Source organism: Typopeltis vanoorti, chromosome 25 (genome assembly GCF_054136105.1).
Source record: "Typopeltis vanoorti isolate ZY-2024b chromosome 25, IOZ_Tvanoo_1.0, whole genome shotgun sequence".
Lineage (NCBI taxonomy): Eukaryota > Metazoa > Arthropoda > Arachnida > Uropygi > Thelyphonidae > Typopeltis > Typopeltis vanoorti.
The window spans coordinates 43,254,557-43,273,605 of record NC_143573.1 but is presented as its reverse complement, the minus strand read 5'-3'; the positions used below and the strand labels follow the sequence as shown (position 1 = coordinate 43,273,605).

The 19,049-nt window shown below is 36.1% G+C and overlaps 1 protein-coding gene and 1 non-coding gene across 2 annotated transcripts in view; both read left to right on the top strand.

Annotated features, from left to right (window-relative positions):
- The window catches only part of LOC150092693 (cytosolic carboxypeptidase 2-like), a 354,069-nt gene that overhangs the window by 323,026 nt on the left and 11,994 nt on the right, over nucleotides 1–19,049 (top strand). The window contains exon 16 of the mRNA XM_090414258.1: nucleotides 17,001–17,070. Within this exon, the coding sequence (XP_090270384.1) occupies nucleotides 17,001–17,070 (70 nt within the window). The remainder of the gene's footprint in view (nucleotides 1–17,000; nucleotides 17,071–19,049) is intronic.
- On the top strand, nucleotides 10,838–10,910 carry TRNAV-AAC (transfer RNA valine (anticodon AAC)). The gene has a single exon. It is a non-coding gene; the product is annotated as a tRNA-Val (tRNA).

The window sequence follows — 19,049 nt, the reverse complement described above, 5'->3', positions numbered from 1 at the left end:
TCCTGAAACCATCTTTGTCATCCGTCTTTGTACCCTTTCCACAGTTAATTTATCCCCCTGAAATTTTGGGGACCAAATCTGAGAACAGTAGTCTAAGTGTGGTCTGACCAGGGTCTTATACAATGGAATGATAACTGTTTTATCTCTGAAGGTCAGCATCCTTCTCATTATTGCAGCAATCCTCTGTGTTACCTTCACCACCTTTGCAATATCTCCCTTAAATTTCAGGTTTCTATCAGTCATCAATCCCAGATCTCTTGCCTCTCCTACTTCCTCCAGTTTAACTCCTCCCATAGAGTATGCAGCATCCCATCGATGTGTCCCAAACCTCAAGACCTTACATTTTGCTGCATTAAACCTAAACCCCCATTCATTTGCCCATCTATCTAGCTTATTCAAATCCTCTTGCAGGGCTGCTGCATGTGCACCATTACTAATAATCCTTCCCAGCTTTGCATCATCTGCAAACAACTGAATATACCCTTGAAATCCACTGACAATGTAATTGATATAAAGGTTAAACAATATAGGTCCCAGTACTGAGCCCTGTGGGACCCCACTTGTAACACTCGACCTCCTTGAAACTGTCCCACCATACACAACTCTCTGATACCTATCGGACAGCCAATCCTGAATCCAGTTGACCAATCTGACATCCAGACCCATGTGCTGCAACTTGAATATCAGCTTATCATATGGTGCCCTGTCAAATGCCTTTGCTAAGTTTAGGAAAATGGCAGTATATGCATTTCTCTCATCTAATGCTCTTGTAACTTTAACATAAAAGGCTAGCATGTTGCTAAAATAACGGCACCCCTTCACAAATCCATGTTGACTCTCACAGATAACATTACCCTCATCTGCCCAATGCTGTATATGGTCCCTCACTACTTTCTCTAAGATCTTACTAACTACTGATGAAACACAAACTGGCCTATAATTAGACATTTCCAGTCTGCTACCACAATTATGCAATGGCACTATCTTACCTTCCTTCCATTCCATGGGCACCTTTTCTGCAGCCAGACTTTCATTTAAAAGCCAGGTCAAAGGCACTGTTAGTTCCTTAGCACATTCTCTCAAAACTAGTGGTGAAATACCATCCAGTACACAGAGAGATTAATGTAACCATGAGTGAAGTTTTAAAAGAGGTAAACCGTGAGTAGACATAACTATACATAAAAATATAACGGAAAAACTCACGTAGAAAAATTATTTAATGGTATAATTTTCACCCGTGTGTCACAGGCATCTTCAGTACAATTAGGCACAAAAATTAAACATTAACTGACAATTCCAAAAAGCGCCACCTAAGTAGCTGGTGTAAGATAACTAAAAAGGTCAATAACTTTCCTAAAAATAAAAAAAAAAAAAAATTAATACAATAAAAAGTTAGGAAAGATTAGCTGATTTGTAAAGTACTATCTCCCATAAAGGGGATAGACGTAAGCCGTCGGATCTGTTTAAGTTAGGAGAATGAAGTAGAGTTTCACATGCTTCTTTATAAAGGCGTTCCATGAGAAACTGACTTTTGTGAAGAACTCTTGTCTTTTTCCAATGAACTCTGTGTCTAGTGAAGATGGCATGTTCTGCAAGTCCAGACTTTTCAGGTTTAAAGTATTCAATATAAGATTGGTGTTCTTCTAGCCGAATGGAGGCAGATCTTCCTGTTTGTCCGAAATAACATAATCCACAAGAGCACGGAATTTCGGACAAACAGGAAGATCTGCCTCCATTCGGCTAGAAGAACACCAATCTTATATTGAATACTTTAAACCTGAAAAGTCTGGACTTGCAGAACATGCCATCTTCACTAGACACAGAGTTCATTGGAAAAAGACAAGAGTTCTTCACAAAAGTCAGTTTCTCATGGAACGCCTTTATAAAGAAGCATGTGAAACTCTACTTCATTCTCCTAACTTAAACAGATCCGACGGCTTACGTCTATCCCCTTTATGGGAGATAGTACTTTACAAATCAGCTAATCTTTCCTAACTTTTTATTGTATTAATTTTTTTTTTTTTTTTTTTTTTTTTTTTTAGGAAAGTTATTGACCTTTTTAGTTATCTTACACCAGCTACTTAGGTGGCGCTTTTTGGAATTGTCAGTTAATGTTTAATTTTTGTGCCTAATTGTACTGAAGATGCCTGTGACACACGGGCGAAAATTATACCATTAAATAATTTTTCTACGTGAGTTTTTCCGTTATATTTTTATGTATAACCATGAGTGAAATAATTCAAGAGCTTTGTAAAAAGAAAAGAAAATTGGATTTTATTCTTTAAATAAATTTTTATAATCACCTAATGAATTTTATTTAATGAATGAAATTTAATGAATTTTAGTTGAACGGATAAAAATATTTTTATCCGTTCAAAACATTAAAAATATTTTTATCCATTCAACTTGCCCCCCCCCCCCCCCCCCAAGATTAAATCCTGGGTGTGCTACTGCATTCATGTATAGTGAAGTGATATCAAAAATCACCATTAAGTCTGAACTTTTTATGGTGTGGTTTTTTAAAATACTTTTTAGTTGGGAAAATATTTAACAAAAGCGGGAGAATTGTTTGTGAAAGTGGCTAGTAGTTTGGCTAAATGTTTAGCAAGTGTAGGACTATTTATACTATCTACAATTGGATGTAAAGGTGTACCTTGTTTGTGAATTTTTGGAGCTCCATGTATCCTGGGAGTTTTAACGTGGAAGGGCTTGAATTTGTTGACTGTTTCTTTAGGCCAGGAAGTGACTTTGTTCAATAATTTGCACACCTTATTCTTTTGTGAGTTGGTGGGATCCCGATCTATAATTTGGTATGTTGACTGGTCTTGGAGAAGTGCGTGCATTTTGCTTTCATATTCTGTTGTATCCATCACCACAGCTGCATTTCCTTTGTCTGCTTTGGTTATGGTAATATGGTTATTACTGTGTAGCTCTTTCAAAGCCGTGATTTCTTTATGTGGGATATTATTTTTGGGAGGCTTAGAATGCACTAGGATGTTGGTCAAATCATGTGCCTTTAATTTATGGGATGGTGACAGTTTTGTTTTAGTCTTCTGTGGTAGACAGTGGGGGGATTTCTGGGGAGTATTTAGTATTTTATCTATCTTATAGAGATTATAGCCATTGGTCAAGAAAGTGTGATGTAGGTGAGAAAGTTCAGCAGTGAGACCATCGTCATTGGAACAAATTGCTCTAGCTCTATGGGTTAGTGTTTTTAGAATACCGTATTGTTGAGATGGCTGGATGGGTGTGATTGTTTCTGTAAATATTTGTGTGCTCTGAAGGTATACCAGTGAAATATTAGCAATTAAGTCAATAAATAGTTATTTTCTTATCAATCCGTGTTCGCATCTATAGCATTAAAATCCAATCAACACATACGATGAACACGTAAGCCTTTCCACATTTTTGAGAATTCTTCATGGAGACGATATCGTATGCAAGGTACGAGAATACAGTAAGTGGAAGTTAAAATTGGCAATGCAACTGAACAGGTTAGCCTTCTTAAATAGGTGCCGAGACACCAATTTAATACCAAACTGTATAAAAATTAAGAACAAGTTTCACCTACCAAAGCCCAACATATTTATAAACGAATGAGTTTAGCACTATTACGCACTATTATTTAGCACAGTATTTACACAAACAATCATACATCACCCATCTCAACAATATGGTATTCTAAAAACACTAACCCATATAGCTAGAGCAATTTTTTCCATGACATTGCTCTCACTGCTGAACTTTTTCACCTACATCACACCTTCCTGACCAATGCCTATAATCCCCATAAGATAGATAAAATACTAAATGCTACCCAAAAATCTCCCCCACTATCTACCACAGAAGACTACAACAAAACTATCACCATCCCATACATTAAAGGCACATCTGAAAAGATATCTAGGGTGCTTAACAGAAACCAACTATCCACTGTATTTAAACCTTATGTGAAATTGGCAACTCTCATCCATTCACCTAAGGACAGATTCTCTCTTTTATTGCATCCAGGAGTCTATGAAGTGCCCTGTTCATGTCATCAAGCCTACTATGGACAGACAGGAAGAACTGTGGACATCTGCCTCAGTGAACACAAAAAATATATCCGGCAGTTTTGCTATGGCAAGTCAGGTCTAGCAGACCATGCTTTGGATACCCCTGCACACAGGACAACTGTAAAAAATAAGAGTGCTGCACAGAAACTTTTGCAAGTCAGAGAGGTTGTTCCTGGAATCAACAGAAGCCTTGAAACATACTCCAAACCTCAACAAGTATGGCTGTATAAATCTACCAAAGATTTGGGAGACAGTCATCCTAAGACCAAATTAATACCGGTTTTCTCTATTTTTTTTTTTTTTTCAACTTAGATGGTGCCTAATTAGGACTTTAGTTTTTGTGTTGCACACTACAATTGCTAGTCCCATTGTTATACCAGATTGTGGTTGTCTTGCTACTGTAACAAACTTTGTTTGCGTGCTCTGAAGATACTGGATAGAATACCAGCTAAATATTAGCAATTAAGTCAATAAATAGTTATTTTCTTATCAATCTGTGTTCGCATCTGTACCGTTAAAATCCAATCAACATAGTCCTTAGTCAGGACTACATTGATTAAAAATTAATGTGGGAGGTGGGGGGAATTCCAAGATTAAAAGTTGCTTTCTAATTTATATTAATTCAATATTTAATTTTGCATTCTAATATTTTATTCTGATAAAACACCAGAAATATAAAGAAACGAAATATTAAGTGGTTATTTAAGAGGAATAAATCAGTATAATTTTTCAAGGAGTTATTTTCATTTATTTGAGTTATCAAAAATTGACGGCCTCCACACATGTAAAGAATAAGGAAAAGTGATATCAAATTCTTATCACTTAAAACCTTAAAATTTCAGAAAAAAGCTTTTGAAATTGCTTTGATAACAGATAGTGATAGACTGACATTAATGGCCTCTGCTGACCAAATTATATTATTCTGTGTTTGCTTAAAACAAATGATTCACTATAATGACAAAAAAATCCACGCTGAGAAAAGGGCAAAAAAAAAAAAAAAAAAAAGGAAAAAAAAGCACATTACTATTTTAAACACGTCTCTCCCCATTTGCCCACTGTTTTTATCAGGGATACTTTTTTATAGCAGCTTTTTCAGCTTGGCGAGGTAACTTATTACTATTCTGTTGGTATCTCCATGGAGTCAGATGACTACAGTAATCTAAAGTGCTACAGTAATGCTATTATTGTTTCCTATATCCAGAGCAAGCACTTCTAAAATATATAATCTCTGTACTGCTTTAAAATCTCATTTGAAGCTGGTAACCTTTATCTGGCCTCCTAAGGATCTACTCCCTTCCTTCTCTCTTCCAGGTGTTTACAGGGTTCCTTATTCTTGCAAATTATTTTATGGTAAAACTAGAGGATCTGCTTGAAGAACACAAGAAATATATCCACTGCCATAACTATGGTCTGTTTGTTTTAGCTGACCATGCTTTGGATACCTTGCACAGAATTGAATGGAAAAAAGCTACTGTGCTTCACTGCAACAAATATAAACTTGAAAGACTTTTCTTAGAATCAGCAGTAGATTTGTTAAACCAGCCTAATCTTAATAAATATGGTTGTGTTAAAGATCTGGGAAACTAATTCTTAGGCCTCCCATCCAACAGCTAAGGCTAGCCAACAAGCACCCACAGAGGATGCATCTCATAATCCTTCAGACTTTTAGTTTTTAATTATTTTTGCTTATGTTTTGAGTGCTTTTGTGTGTGCTTTTACAATTTTAAGATTGTATCCCTGATTCTCTATGACAGAGACAAAATATAGGATCCAATAAAGTTGTGATTTGTTTTATTATTTCTCTATGCTGTATTCATTCCATTAAACCCAATAATGAGCCATGGCACTGCTCCAATCAGTCTTCCCAGTTTGTTGTAATTTCCAGCTCTTTAATTCCATGTATACTCCTTAACTGAATGTTCCAGATGTTTAGCTACCTGTATGATCATGCTCGCTGTTTGGCAACATTGCAACAACTTTGATATATATAGACAAATCCTCTGATAGAGTCATTAAATCTCTCACTCTCAGCCTCCTCCTTTCCTCTATACCTTCCATCACATGTTGCCTTGTCTTAAGTGATTATTCCTTAGTAGCTACCTAAAATCCATTTCCTTCTGTCTGCATTTCTTTTCTTTCTTCCAATCTATATTCCCAAAGTTGAAGTTTTCCATAATAATTACTTGTTCTCTGCTCATTGAGCTTATTTACCAGTGCATACTATCCATATTATCCTTTGTATATATTGGCCTCTATCTCATGCCTCTGTGACCTCCTACTGAAAGTCTACTCTTTTTTTGGTTGCTGTTTATTTGTTGTCATCAGTAGCACTTCTCCCTCAATCTTGTTTTCCCGATCCTTCCTGAAAATTCTATGTATTGAAAATATATTAAAAATAACTATAAAAAGTACAGGAGAAAATTGTCAGAATACATTTCTTTCTTTCATAGTTACACAGTGAATAATTAGCTTTCATTGTAATAAATTATGAAGGCAACTACCATGTTGGATTAATAAATTCAGTTTAATATAAACCAGAATAATACTCAATATTTTGACCTTCATATCAAGGTCATCATCTGAAGAACATGTGCACGCACGCACACACAAACCATATTATTACAATACATAATAAAATTAGTTTAATCCTTTATCCAAGTGTGAGCAAACAAAGTTTGCGCCTGAAGTATCTTCAGGACTAGGGTAAAGTGATACAACACCAGGGCAACTCTTTGCAAAGGTGGAGAAAGCTACCAACACTCCTAACTCAGTATCTCCTATAATGCAAAACACATCTCCTTGCGGATATGTCTAATGTTATGCATTAAAGGAAGGGCCACTACCCAGACTAGTTTCGACCTTTATTGAGGTCTCTTCAGTGGGAGCCAGGCCCTAGTGGAAATACCAGGCAGAAGCATTAGCAGGTCATCTTTACCTATAGGAGTTGCCAAATGGTGTGCCACCCTTTTTTAATAAATTACTCTGGATTTAGAGAAAGATGTTGAAAGTTTATTTTTTCACTTGGTTAGAGTATAATAAAATTAGTTTAATCCTTTATCCAAGTGTGAGCAAACAAAGTTTGCGCCTGAAGTATCTTCAGGACTAGGGTAAAGTGATACAAGTGATACAAGTGTAAAGTGATACTGGCTCCCACTGAAGAGACCTCAATAAAGGTCGAAACTAGTCTGGGTAGTGGCCCTTCCTTTAATGCATAACATTAGACATATCCGCAAGGAGATGTGTTTTGCATTATAGGAGATACTGAGTTAGGAGTGTTGGTAGCTTTCTCCACCTTTGCAAAGAGTTGCCCTGGTGTTGTATCACTTTACCCTAGTCCTGAAGATACTTCAGGCGCAAACTTTGTTTGCTCACACTTGGATAAAGGATTAAACTAATTTTATTATACTCTAACCAAGTGAAAAAATAAACTTTCAACATCTTTCTCTAAATCCAGAGTAATTTATTAAAAAAGGGTGGCACACCATTTGGCAACTCCTATAGGTAAAGATGACCTGCTAATGCTTCTGCCTGGTATTTCCACTAGGGCCTGGCTCCCACTGAAGAGACCTCAATAAAGGTCGAAACTAGTCTGGGTAGTGGCCCTTCCTTTAATGCATAACATTAGACATATCCGCAAGGAGATGTGTTTTGCATTATATAGGAGATACTGAGTTAGGAGTGTTGGTAGCTTTCTCCACCTTTGCAAAGAGTTGCCCTGGTGTTGTATCACTTTACCCTAGTCCTGAAGATACTTCAGGCGCAAACTTTGTTTGCTCACACTTGGATAAAGGATTAAACTAATTTTATTATACTCTAACCAAGTGAAAAAATAAACTTTCAACATCTTTCTCTAAATCCAGAGTAATTTATTAAAAAAGGGTGGCACACCATTTGGCAACTCCTATAGGTAAAGATGACCTGCTAATGCTTCTGCCTGGTATTTCCACTAGGGCCTGGCTCCCACTGAAGAGACCTCAATAAAGGTCGAAACTAGTCTGGGTAGTGGCCCTTCCTTTAATGCATAACATTAGACATATCCGCAAGGAGATGTGTTTTGCATTATATAGGAGATACTGAGTTAGGAGTGTTGGTAGCTTTCTCCACCTTTGCAAAGAGTTGCCCTGGTGTTGTATCACTTTACCCTAGTCCTGAAGATACTTCAGGCGCAAACTTTGTTTGCTCACACTTGGATAAAGGATTAAACTAATTTTATTATACTCTAACCAAGTGAAAAAATAAACTTATTACAATACACATAGTAAGCTAAAGCCATACTGATTTGATGTCAAATGCTAACACTGCTGGCCTGACCTCGGTAGGAAAAAAAAATTAAGACAGGATTGAAGCAAGGAGATGACCTTTATCCTTTTTAATTTAATATTAGGAAAATGTATTCGAGAAACTGTAAAATATAACACAAACAGAACAGAACAGTAATATTAAGATATGCAGATGATGTATGCCTGTTGGAGAAAATGCTGACAATATTAGAACAACATTTAGAAAATTCAAAATTGCTGCTGAAAAACTAGGAGTATAAATCAATCAGGATAAAACTGAATATTTAAAGGCATGCTGAAATCACAATCAAGCAGAAAATGACCAATTTACCATTGATAACCTGAAATTTAAAATTGTTACCTCCTTCATATATCTTGGAACATTGATTACTCAAGATAATAAATTTAGGACAGAGATAAAAGCTAGAATATATGCTGCCAGTAGATCTTATCATTCACCAGATTATTTACTATCTTCCACAATTCTATCAAGCAATGTTAAAGCAGAAATATACAAGATAATCATTAGACCTATTCTTTTATATGAAGCAGAAATCTGGAGCAAAGAGAGATCTTTGAAAATAAAATATCCTTAGAAAAGTCTATGGAGCTGTAAGAGATAATACAACAGGTGAATAGAGAGGAAGACTTAATCAAGAAATATACGAACTCTATAGATTTCCACTTCTAGTTGATGAAATTAAAGCATTCATATTTAGATGGCTTGGACATGTGGAAAGAATGGCAGAGGAGAGAGAATGGCTAAACAAGCATTCCAGATGAAGCTTGATGGAAAGCAACCTAGAGTTAGGCTTCATATACATTTGGAGGATAATATCCAGAAAGACTTAGATGGGAATCCAGAACTGGAATGAAAATGCTCAAGACAAAAGAATGGAATAAATTGGTACATGCAGCAGCAAAGAACCTTAGAAGTTCAGCAAGCTGAAGAAGTTGGGCATAGGATGTTAAAAGTGTGATCAGAGATGCTTGATTTACAAAAATTGTTTCTGATGTGCTGCTTGTGTTCTTTTTTTTATGGATTGGAATTGTGTGTCTAGTTTCACCGATATAAGGTAAGTTACAGGGTGCACTGTATTCAGTATACCACAGCACAGGCTTGGGGGAGGGATCCTTGGAGAAGTTGAATGTTTTTTAATTTTGTAGATGGTTTAAAAGTAGAATTAAGTTTGCAATGGACAGTGCAGTCTATTATTTCATCTAATTTCCTTTAACATATGGAATAGCTATGGTTTTACTGCAATCTGTATTATTTCCATTTTTAGATGTAGCTTTCTGCAAAATTTTATTTATGGTATTTTTTGCTATAGCCATTGTTTATAAATGTATTGCTAATAATTTTGCTTAAGGTCCTGTTCATTAGAGCAAATTATTATAGTGCTTATTTTGAGGATGTTAATAACTCTAAGATTTTGTGAACAGTGGTGGTAAGAGTTTGCATGTATGTATTGGCCAGTATGTGTGGGCTTGCAGTAGACATTGATGGATAGACTACCAGAGGAAAGATGTGTAATAAGTACCCAAAAAAGAAAGTGGGCTTTGTCTTTCAATGGTAAGTTGTATGCATTCACATTGTTTGTTCAGATTGCCGAGGAAGGCTGTTTAAAGTTTGGTTGCTGTGTGGCCAGATGACAATGATATTGTCAATATATCTAAGCCAAATTATAGGTTTTAAAGTAAAGCAGTGTTTCCCAACATAGGGCATATGCCCCACGTGGTTGGGGAGGGGGGGGGGGATTTGAATATTTTTGGGTGCAATTAGAAAATGATTTTGCATTTGTCATTACTGATATAGTCAAAAAATCAACATGTTGGCAATAAATTATCGATGTTGCAACCCTGACTTTCCAAGAAAAAAAGCTGGCAATGCTAGTACAGCAGTCAACATAAATACTTGGCAGCATGAGTGTGTTAAGGTTAGATCATAGCATCTGCTACTTCTGAAAAGTAAATAGTGGCAATTTAACTTTGTGCAGTTTTTGTTGTAGAAACAACGAGGCAAGTTTGTTTAATTTTTTTTATGTACTGTCAATGTAACCACGCAGTTAGCCGAGTGGTTACACGCTCCGCAACCATATGCCTGGGAAAGGAGTGTCTTGCATTCAATTCCTGTTGCTGACATGAGGAGCTTAGGATCTTTCTCAGACATAGCCAAGTTAGCCGGTCTTGGTCGTGGACTGCAGAGTTTTTCCTCCTGTAAGCAGGCAAACCGGTCCAGTGAACCAAGGTTCTGCAGACATAGGATTCCTCCAGGCATAAGAAATAACCAACCCATTCCGTAGGATTTCGGTTCCGAATGCCTACACCATAAAAGGTATAGGTCTGTGCGTGAGCGTAAATCAGGATTGTCAATGTTTTTTATGCTAGCAGGCATTTTTTATGTTTTATGTACCATTTTTATATGTTAGTTTTCTGGTTACCCAAAAGTTGTGCTACTATTAATTTAAATAAAATGAACACTTTGCCACAATTATATTAGGGGTACTTGTGGTGTAGTGGTTATCACATCCACCTAACATGCGGAAGGTCCCAGGTTTGATCCCTGGCAGGCACAGGTTTAGTTTTGTCGGTCTGGTTGGCCAAGCAGTTAGCGTACCCGCTCTCCAGCCTTTTTGCTGGAGAGTGTACAAATCCAATCACAAACATCCATGCCCACAGCGGGTTCGAATCCCGCTGTGGGCATGGATGTTTGTGATTGTCTGTGAAAATAGTGGTGGTGGTGGTGGGCGGTAGATGCCATTGGAGTAGATGATGGTAGTTGTGGTTCATTGTAGTTGATGGTCGAGACAGAGAGCTGTAGAGTAAGTGCTCTCCCTCGATGAGGCTTTGGATTCCCTGGAGGGATCATGTAATAATAATAATAATATTAGGTTCGTTTGATAGTTTAAAATATAAATATAAAACAGGCCTGCAAAATTCGAGTCATGAAAAGTTGTCTGGAAACTATTAACTGTCTCTGATCTATTTTTGACTGCTGATTTCAAATATCTCTTCCATTTTTCTCTATCATGTAAGGATTTTTTACAAAATGGATCTCAATATTACAGTAAAATAACTTTAAAATGCATTATATTAAGTAAAATAACAATATTTAAAATTTTCCATAAACATTTTTGGAATGAAAGTATTGGGAAAAAAATTTCTTAATTAAAGTAATTAAAGATTAATCTTTAGTACATACTTTATATTTTGTTGTGGTGTCTTTTTCCTTCAAAGTTTCTTTTTGAACTTTTTCTGTGAAATTCTTTTCCATGGGCGTTTCTGTGCAACATCTAGCAATAGTCTGCCATCATGTTGACATTCCACCTGCCCTGATACCTTCTTTCCATCACCTTGATGTCTTGGTGGAATTGCTCTCCTTGCTCTTCGCTGACAGTTCCCAGATTCTCAGGAAAGTAGTCTAAATGAGAGTTGAGAAAGTGGACTTTTAAGCTCATGGAGCATCCCAAATCCTTGAATTTCTGTAGCATGTCTTCCACAATCGTTTTATAGTTGGGGTCCTTGTGATTTACTAAAAATTTAGTCACCACCTCTTTCAGTGCTTCGTTTTCAACAGTTGCCATTTTTTCTATAAACAGTTTATCCTTCATAAGTTTCCTGATGTCTGGACTGATAAAAAAAAAATACCTTCTTTCAATTTTGCTGTAGATAATCCCAGAAATTTTGCAGAGATATATTTAAAAAACACTCTCCTTCTTTCGACAAAGCCTTGACAAATTGCCTCATCAATCCCAGCTTTATGTGAAGTGAGGGTAAAAGGATTTTTTCCTGACAAACCAAGGTTTCGTGTAACACATTTTTACTTCCAGGTTCTAATGTGATTCTTTCTGGCCATTCCTTCTTGATCTAATCTTGCTCTCAATCTCAGCTGTCTCACTCACACAAAAAGCACGGGTATTTGGTGTATCCTTGTTGTTCTCCTAAAATCATAGATATGACTTTAAGATCACTGCAAACTATCCATCCATGATCATTGTACTTAAGTTTGCTGAGAATGAAAGCTAAATTTTCGTATTGTTCTTTCAAATGCACAGAATGTGCTACTAGTACTGAAGCATACTTATTGTAATTATGGAGAAGCATAGCTTTGAGGCTTCTTTTTGAGGAATCGATAAACAACCTCCAATCGATAACTTCATATTTTACATTGAATTTGCTTATCAGTCTGGGAATATTGCTACAGTAAACTAAATCACCTTCCTCTGGAAAGTAAGGAAGAAAATCTGTTTCTCTATATCTAAGCCATGAGAAAGAAGTGCCAGGGACTAACAAATTCTTTTTGTTGAGTCTCGAGCTCAGCAGTTCTACAGATTTCTTAGGAAGACCCGAATCTCTGACCAAATCGTTTAAATCGGTCTGTAAAAAAGTTCAGGTGGGCCACTATCTTTGTATTCATCATCACTGGCATCTTCAACTTCTTCATTTGAATCGCTGTTGAATGGTTCTTCTAAAATTTGTGGAGATGTTGGCACGGGTATTTTAGGACCATGTTCCACTGGGCATATTGCAGATGGTAAATTAGGATAGGAAATTTTTTTTTATCACATTAAAACCTCGAACATTCAAAGAACAGAAGTAACAGTCATCGATATGGTTGCAGGGTTTCCTGCCATACCATGGGAATTCCGAAATGGAAAGATTTTTGTTCTTTCTTGAACCACCTTCTAAGTTCTTCTACACAAATGGAACATACTATATGCGGTGCCCATAGCTTATCTAAGTCACAAAGTTTCATCCCAAAATATGCATAGTACACTTCTTTCATAAAATCTGTAATGTTTCTTCATTGTTTTTTTAACTACTAACTCCCTGCATATGTAGCAGAAAATGTTAGGTGAATTTTTGCAACCTCTTTTAACGAATGACACTATTACACGACACTACATAAAAACATTAAAAAACCCACAAACATATTAAATTAAATCTTCACACTAACTTAGGAAATATGCCACCTTTCAGAAATATTATAACCTTTAGTAGTCAACTACTGATTTTCAACTAAAGAATCACACAAGAAAATGTGTCTGTGAAAACAGGAAAGTCATCCATTATCTTGGCAAATCAGATTCAAAGTAGCCATCTGCACTTTTATCTGCATTCCTCCCTCCCTCTCCAATCTTAAGAATGAGAAGTTTCATGGAAATTTCTTTATTTACCATAAAAAGTCACTTCAAAACAGCACTTATACAACTAATTAGCTGTAAATAAAGAAGATTGAAAATAAATAAATACCACTGCGCTGAATTTAAATCCAAATACTACTAATAAAAATGCTAAAATTAGAAATTGGGTAAAATTTGTGGGTGATGGAATTTTTTTACTATTTTTTCTGAACTCAGCACCTAAAAATCTATAAGAATCAATTATTACTTCTCAGGCAACTTTTCCATCGCTGGTCTGTGTAATCCCTCATATTTCGTTGTTTCTTTTATTTTCTTTTTTTTTATTTATTTATTTATGTTTTATAATATACAAAGTGTATGCCAGCAAAGGTTGATCGATTGGTAGAGTCTCCGCTACTAATGGCTCACACAAGTTAAGCAAGTCTGAGCGCAGTTAGTAGTTGGAAGAGGACCAATCGTTCAGTGCTGTTGGCACTCTTCTGAGGACTGGCCATTCTCACAGAGTTAACTTCGGCCTGTAAACTGACATATGTCAGACCTCTGTATCCTCGAGGGCATGTGGGGATATGACGACAATATACAAAGTGTAATATAAAATTTATATTCATTGAAGAAAGTCGAATTAAATACAATTTGATTTATGTTCCTTTTTTATTTGAAGTACCTATTTATATTATACTTTTTTCAGACCTTGGTTGACTATTATGCTAGAGGGGGGGGGCATCAAAATCTTTGCAGTGTTGAGGTAGGCATGATCCAAAAAAAGGTTGAGAACTAGTAAAAGATCTTCCTCAGCTATAGCCAAGTTAACCGGTCTTTTCCACCAGTTTATCTGGGGTTTTTCATCCCGCAAGCAGGCAAACTGTGAACGCACATGCTACAGTCATAGGATATAGTATGACAAGGAAGGCAACTGGAAACCACTTTGCTCATAATCATTTCCATAGTGTGGTAACACATAGCTACTCCCACCAGCCACATGGCTGAGGGAATAGAATAAATAATATACTTACTTATTGAGGTTTAGATTATGTTTTAAAGCTTCTGTTGATTCCAAAAACAATCTTTCTCTCTCTGACTTATGACTTCTGTATAACACTTTTGTTTTTCTTCCAATTGATCATGTGTGAAGTAGTATCCAAGGCATGGTCTGCTAGACCTGACTTGCCATAATGATAGTGCCAGATGTATTTTATTATTATTACGTGACACCTCCAGGGAGTCCAAAGACTCATCAAGGGAGGGCACCTACTCTACAACTCTCTGCTTCCACCACTCAAATCCACAAACTACAATGAACCGCAACTACACCAATGCCGTCTACAGCCAACCACCACCACCACCACTAGTATTTTCACAGACAATTACAAACATCCATGCCCACAGTGGGATTCAAACCAAAGCATCCCTAGGTCCCTTCATTCCAGCCTTTTGGCTGGAGAGTGGATACACAAACCAGGCCAGCAATTTTTTAATAATAATATAGTATAACTAAGTGGAAAAACTTTCAACACACAAATTTTATGGTTTATAAAAGAGATGATCAGTTTGATCAGAAAACATTTTTTTGATTTTACACGATGAACAGTGAGTACACTCTTTTTTGTGTTTACAACATTTTGGAGGGAAATGATAGTTTGATGTCATTTGAGGAAAAGATCTATGTATTTGCTGTGCATTAGTTGATCATTTCTGTTCCACAGTTGATAACATACTGAGAAATGGAGGTCCACAGACAATGCTGCAACCGAGATAAAACCAGATAAGCTTAAAATAGTGATCAGCTGGAACTGATTCTTTTTGAAAAGCTGATTATGTCATCTTTTCCTGAAGCCTTAGAGAGTATATATTTGGGGATATGAGCAGCCACAAGCAGTTCCATAAGTATTGCCATTTCAGAGAGCCACATGGCACAGATTTTCATATCTGCATCCCATAAGATTTTGTTAAGTGACAAACATATTATTAACATATTGTCATGGGCCATGGGCCAGAGAGCAATGGAAATTTGGTCTTGTGGAGTAGTGAGTCATAATTCTTGCTCTTCTAATCAAATAAATGCATTTGGGAATGAAGGAGCCTAGGGATGCTTTGCACCTGAATATTTTATCCCAGTTATAAAATTTCTCAGCTAGTCTGTTCAGCTAATTTCTTCTTATAATCTGATTTTACTTTCCTTACCATGCTGGTCACTTTTCTCCTCATATACCCTTCACAACATTTTTTTTTTTTTTTTTTTTTTTTTTTTTTTTTTTTTTTTTTGCATCTACTGCTTAATGATACTACTCGTCCATCTGACTTCTATCTGATTTATCCTCCTGACATTAGATATATAGTCTGATATTGCTAACTTCAAATACTCCTTATCTATTTCTCATGCACTGTAAGCATCCTTCCCTGGCAGTACCTCATGTCATGGTATCACATGCCTTGTAGTTCTGCCTTTTCTGAAAATTTCACCTCCTTTGTCAAGGCCAAAATGTCTCTCTCTCTCTCTCCCCTCAGTTATGAATAGATCTTCGTATCTTATGACCAGGTCCACCACTCTCAAATACTGAGTCCCCTCCATCACATACTAATGCTCTCACATACCAGTCAAAAAACGGGGCATGCACACATTTAGCAACTGTGCACACAATATTTTTGCTTTCAGAATTTCTAATTTACAATGAATAATTTTTTGATATACAGTCAAAAGATTGTTTGCCTCCTCTACTTTACATTTAGTTGCATTAAACTGATATCCTCATTCCTTTACTCATCTGTCCAGCTTATTCAAATCCTTCTGAAAGGCTGCTACATTAGCACTATTACTAATAACAACCCTTCCCAGCTTCACATCTGCAAACAATTGAATGTTCCCCTATAAGCCTGCGACAATGTCATTGGCTTAAAGATTAAACATTAATCCCAGTAATGAGCATGTGGAACCCAACATGTGACTTGCTTACTTGACACCACTCTCTTATACACAGTTCTCTGGTATCTATCAGACAGCCAGTCTCCATTCCAGTTTACTAACCTAATATCTAAACCCATACATTGCCACATGAATATTATCAGCTTATCGTGTGGTACCCTGTCAAATGTCTTTGTAAAATCCAAAGAAATGGCAATGTACTTCTTCCTCTCAACAACATCTCTTGTTTCTTCTTCATAAAAGGGAAAGCAAATTATTGAAACAAGAGCATCCCTTAACTAATCATGCTGACTCACAGATTATATTACCCTCAACTCAAAGTCAAAAAGATTTTAATGATTAATAAAATTAATCATAAGGAATAAAACAGGAATAGTAAATTTTAAATCTTTTCTATAGAAAAGCAAATTGATTTTGATTTTTATTTGTCTTAATTTGGATTATTTCATGGATTATCTGTTCCTTCATTGTCATTTCATAACTTTAGTAATTTTGGATACCTTCTTTCCAGTTTTAAATGAGATTGATTTTAGAATCTGAATACCACGTTTTAATTAATAACATTTTAATTAATTTATTTCTCTCCCACTTTTCTTTGCAGTGATGACAAAGAATCTGAAAGTTCAGAAACAGAAAGTCTTTCTGTTAATATGACGAAGTTAAACCTTAAGGTAGTATTGTTTCCAAAAATTAACTAGTGAAATTGTAACCTGTTTTCAAAGTAGCATGACCTTTAGTTTATTTTGTTGTGTTGAATATTTTTCCTGTTTCATAGTTATTCCTACATACTTCTGAAAACTATTTTTAAGCATCATGTGCATATTTTCACTAAATGTTATTATTTTTACTTTTGCATAAGTTATTTTAAATAATTAATATGGACAATGGTCAGATAACTTCTGACCATAAAATCTAAAAGTTATTGTTTGTTTCGAACTTAACAATCTTGGTAGAATGCAATTTCTGTGTTTTTTGTGAGACAGCAAAGCATGTAGTCACAATGTTAGATTCAGAATCACTAGCCACAATGAGTTAGCTTGAATCCAGGTTCCAAAAATGCTTTTGATTGACCCGGGAAAAAAAAATGCTATGACTTTCATATAAAATTGGATTTTGATAAAAGCTTTGACTACCATTACTTGCCATGATGTTTTTAGCTGCCATGCAGATGACAGTAAAAAACGACTATGGATACAAAGTATTATTTATTATTATTATTACCCAGGCCTCCATGGAGTCAAAAGACTCATCGTGGGAGGTCCTTCCTAAGAAACACAAAGTCTATCAAGACTCATCAAGGGGAGTTCCCCCTCAAGAAACAAAGTCTATCATACCACTCCTTAAACTCATTGAGCTTTCTCACTCTCACTACTATTTCAGACAATGCATTCCATGGTTCATCCACTCTCCATGCAAAGAAACCACTCCTCCTTCTATCCACCAAACTCTGCAGTCCACATTCCCTCAGCCGATCCTCATAACTATCATTGTACAGTCCTCATAACTATCATTGTACATAACAAAGATGAAACCATCTTTGTTATCTGCCTTTGTACCCTTTCCACAGTTAATTTATCCCCTTCAAATCCTGGGGACCAAATCTGAGAACAATAATCCAAGTGTGGTCTGATCAGGGTCTTATTACAACGGAATGATAGCTGTTTTATCTCTGCAGGTTAGCGTCCTTCTCATTATTGCAGCAATCCTCTGTGTGTTACCTTCACCACCTTTGCAATATGTCCCCTAAATTTCAGGTTTCTATCAATCATCAACCCCAGATCTCTTGCCTCTCCTACTTCCTCCAGTTTAACTCCTCCCATAGAGTGTGCAGCGTCCCATCGATGTGTCCCAAACCTCAAGACCTTACATTCTGCCGCATTAAACTGACACCCCCCATTCATTTGCCCATCTATCTAGCTTATTCAAATCCTCTTGCAGGGCTGCCGCATCTGCACTATTACTAATAATTCTTCCCAGCTTCGCATCATCTGTAAACAACTGAATATCCCCTTTACAATCCACTGACAGTGTCATTGATATAAAGGTTAAACAATATAGGTCCCAGTACTAAGCCTTGATAGACCTTGAAACTGCCCCACCATACACAACTCTCTGATACCTATTGGACAGCCAATCCTGAATCCTGTTGACCAATCTGACATCTAGACCCATATGCTGCAACTTAAATATCAGTTTATCATGTAGCACCCTGTCAAATGCCTTTGCTAAGTCTAAGAAAATGGCAGTATATGCCTTTCCCTCATCTAATGCTCTTGTAACGTTATCATAAAAGGCTAGCACAGTGGTGGTGAACCTTTTTATGTCAGCGTGCCAAAAGTTTACAAATCGAGTTGCTGACGTGCCAGCGTGTGCCAAAAATTTACAAATCAAGTTGCTGACGTGCTGGGTACGTCTGCAACTAATTAATACAACACTAATTAATTAATTAACATTAATTAATACAAAATTAATTGCAGAATTTTATGGAGACAAGTTTAAAAATTAATATAGAATTTCTTAATAATGAACACATAATTTGACATACACATTGTTATATACAAATCAATATTAACCTATTATCAATTTATTAATTTATCAATATCAATTTATTAATGAGATTTTTGCTGTTGTACATTAGATGCCAAATGCT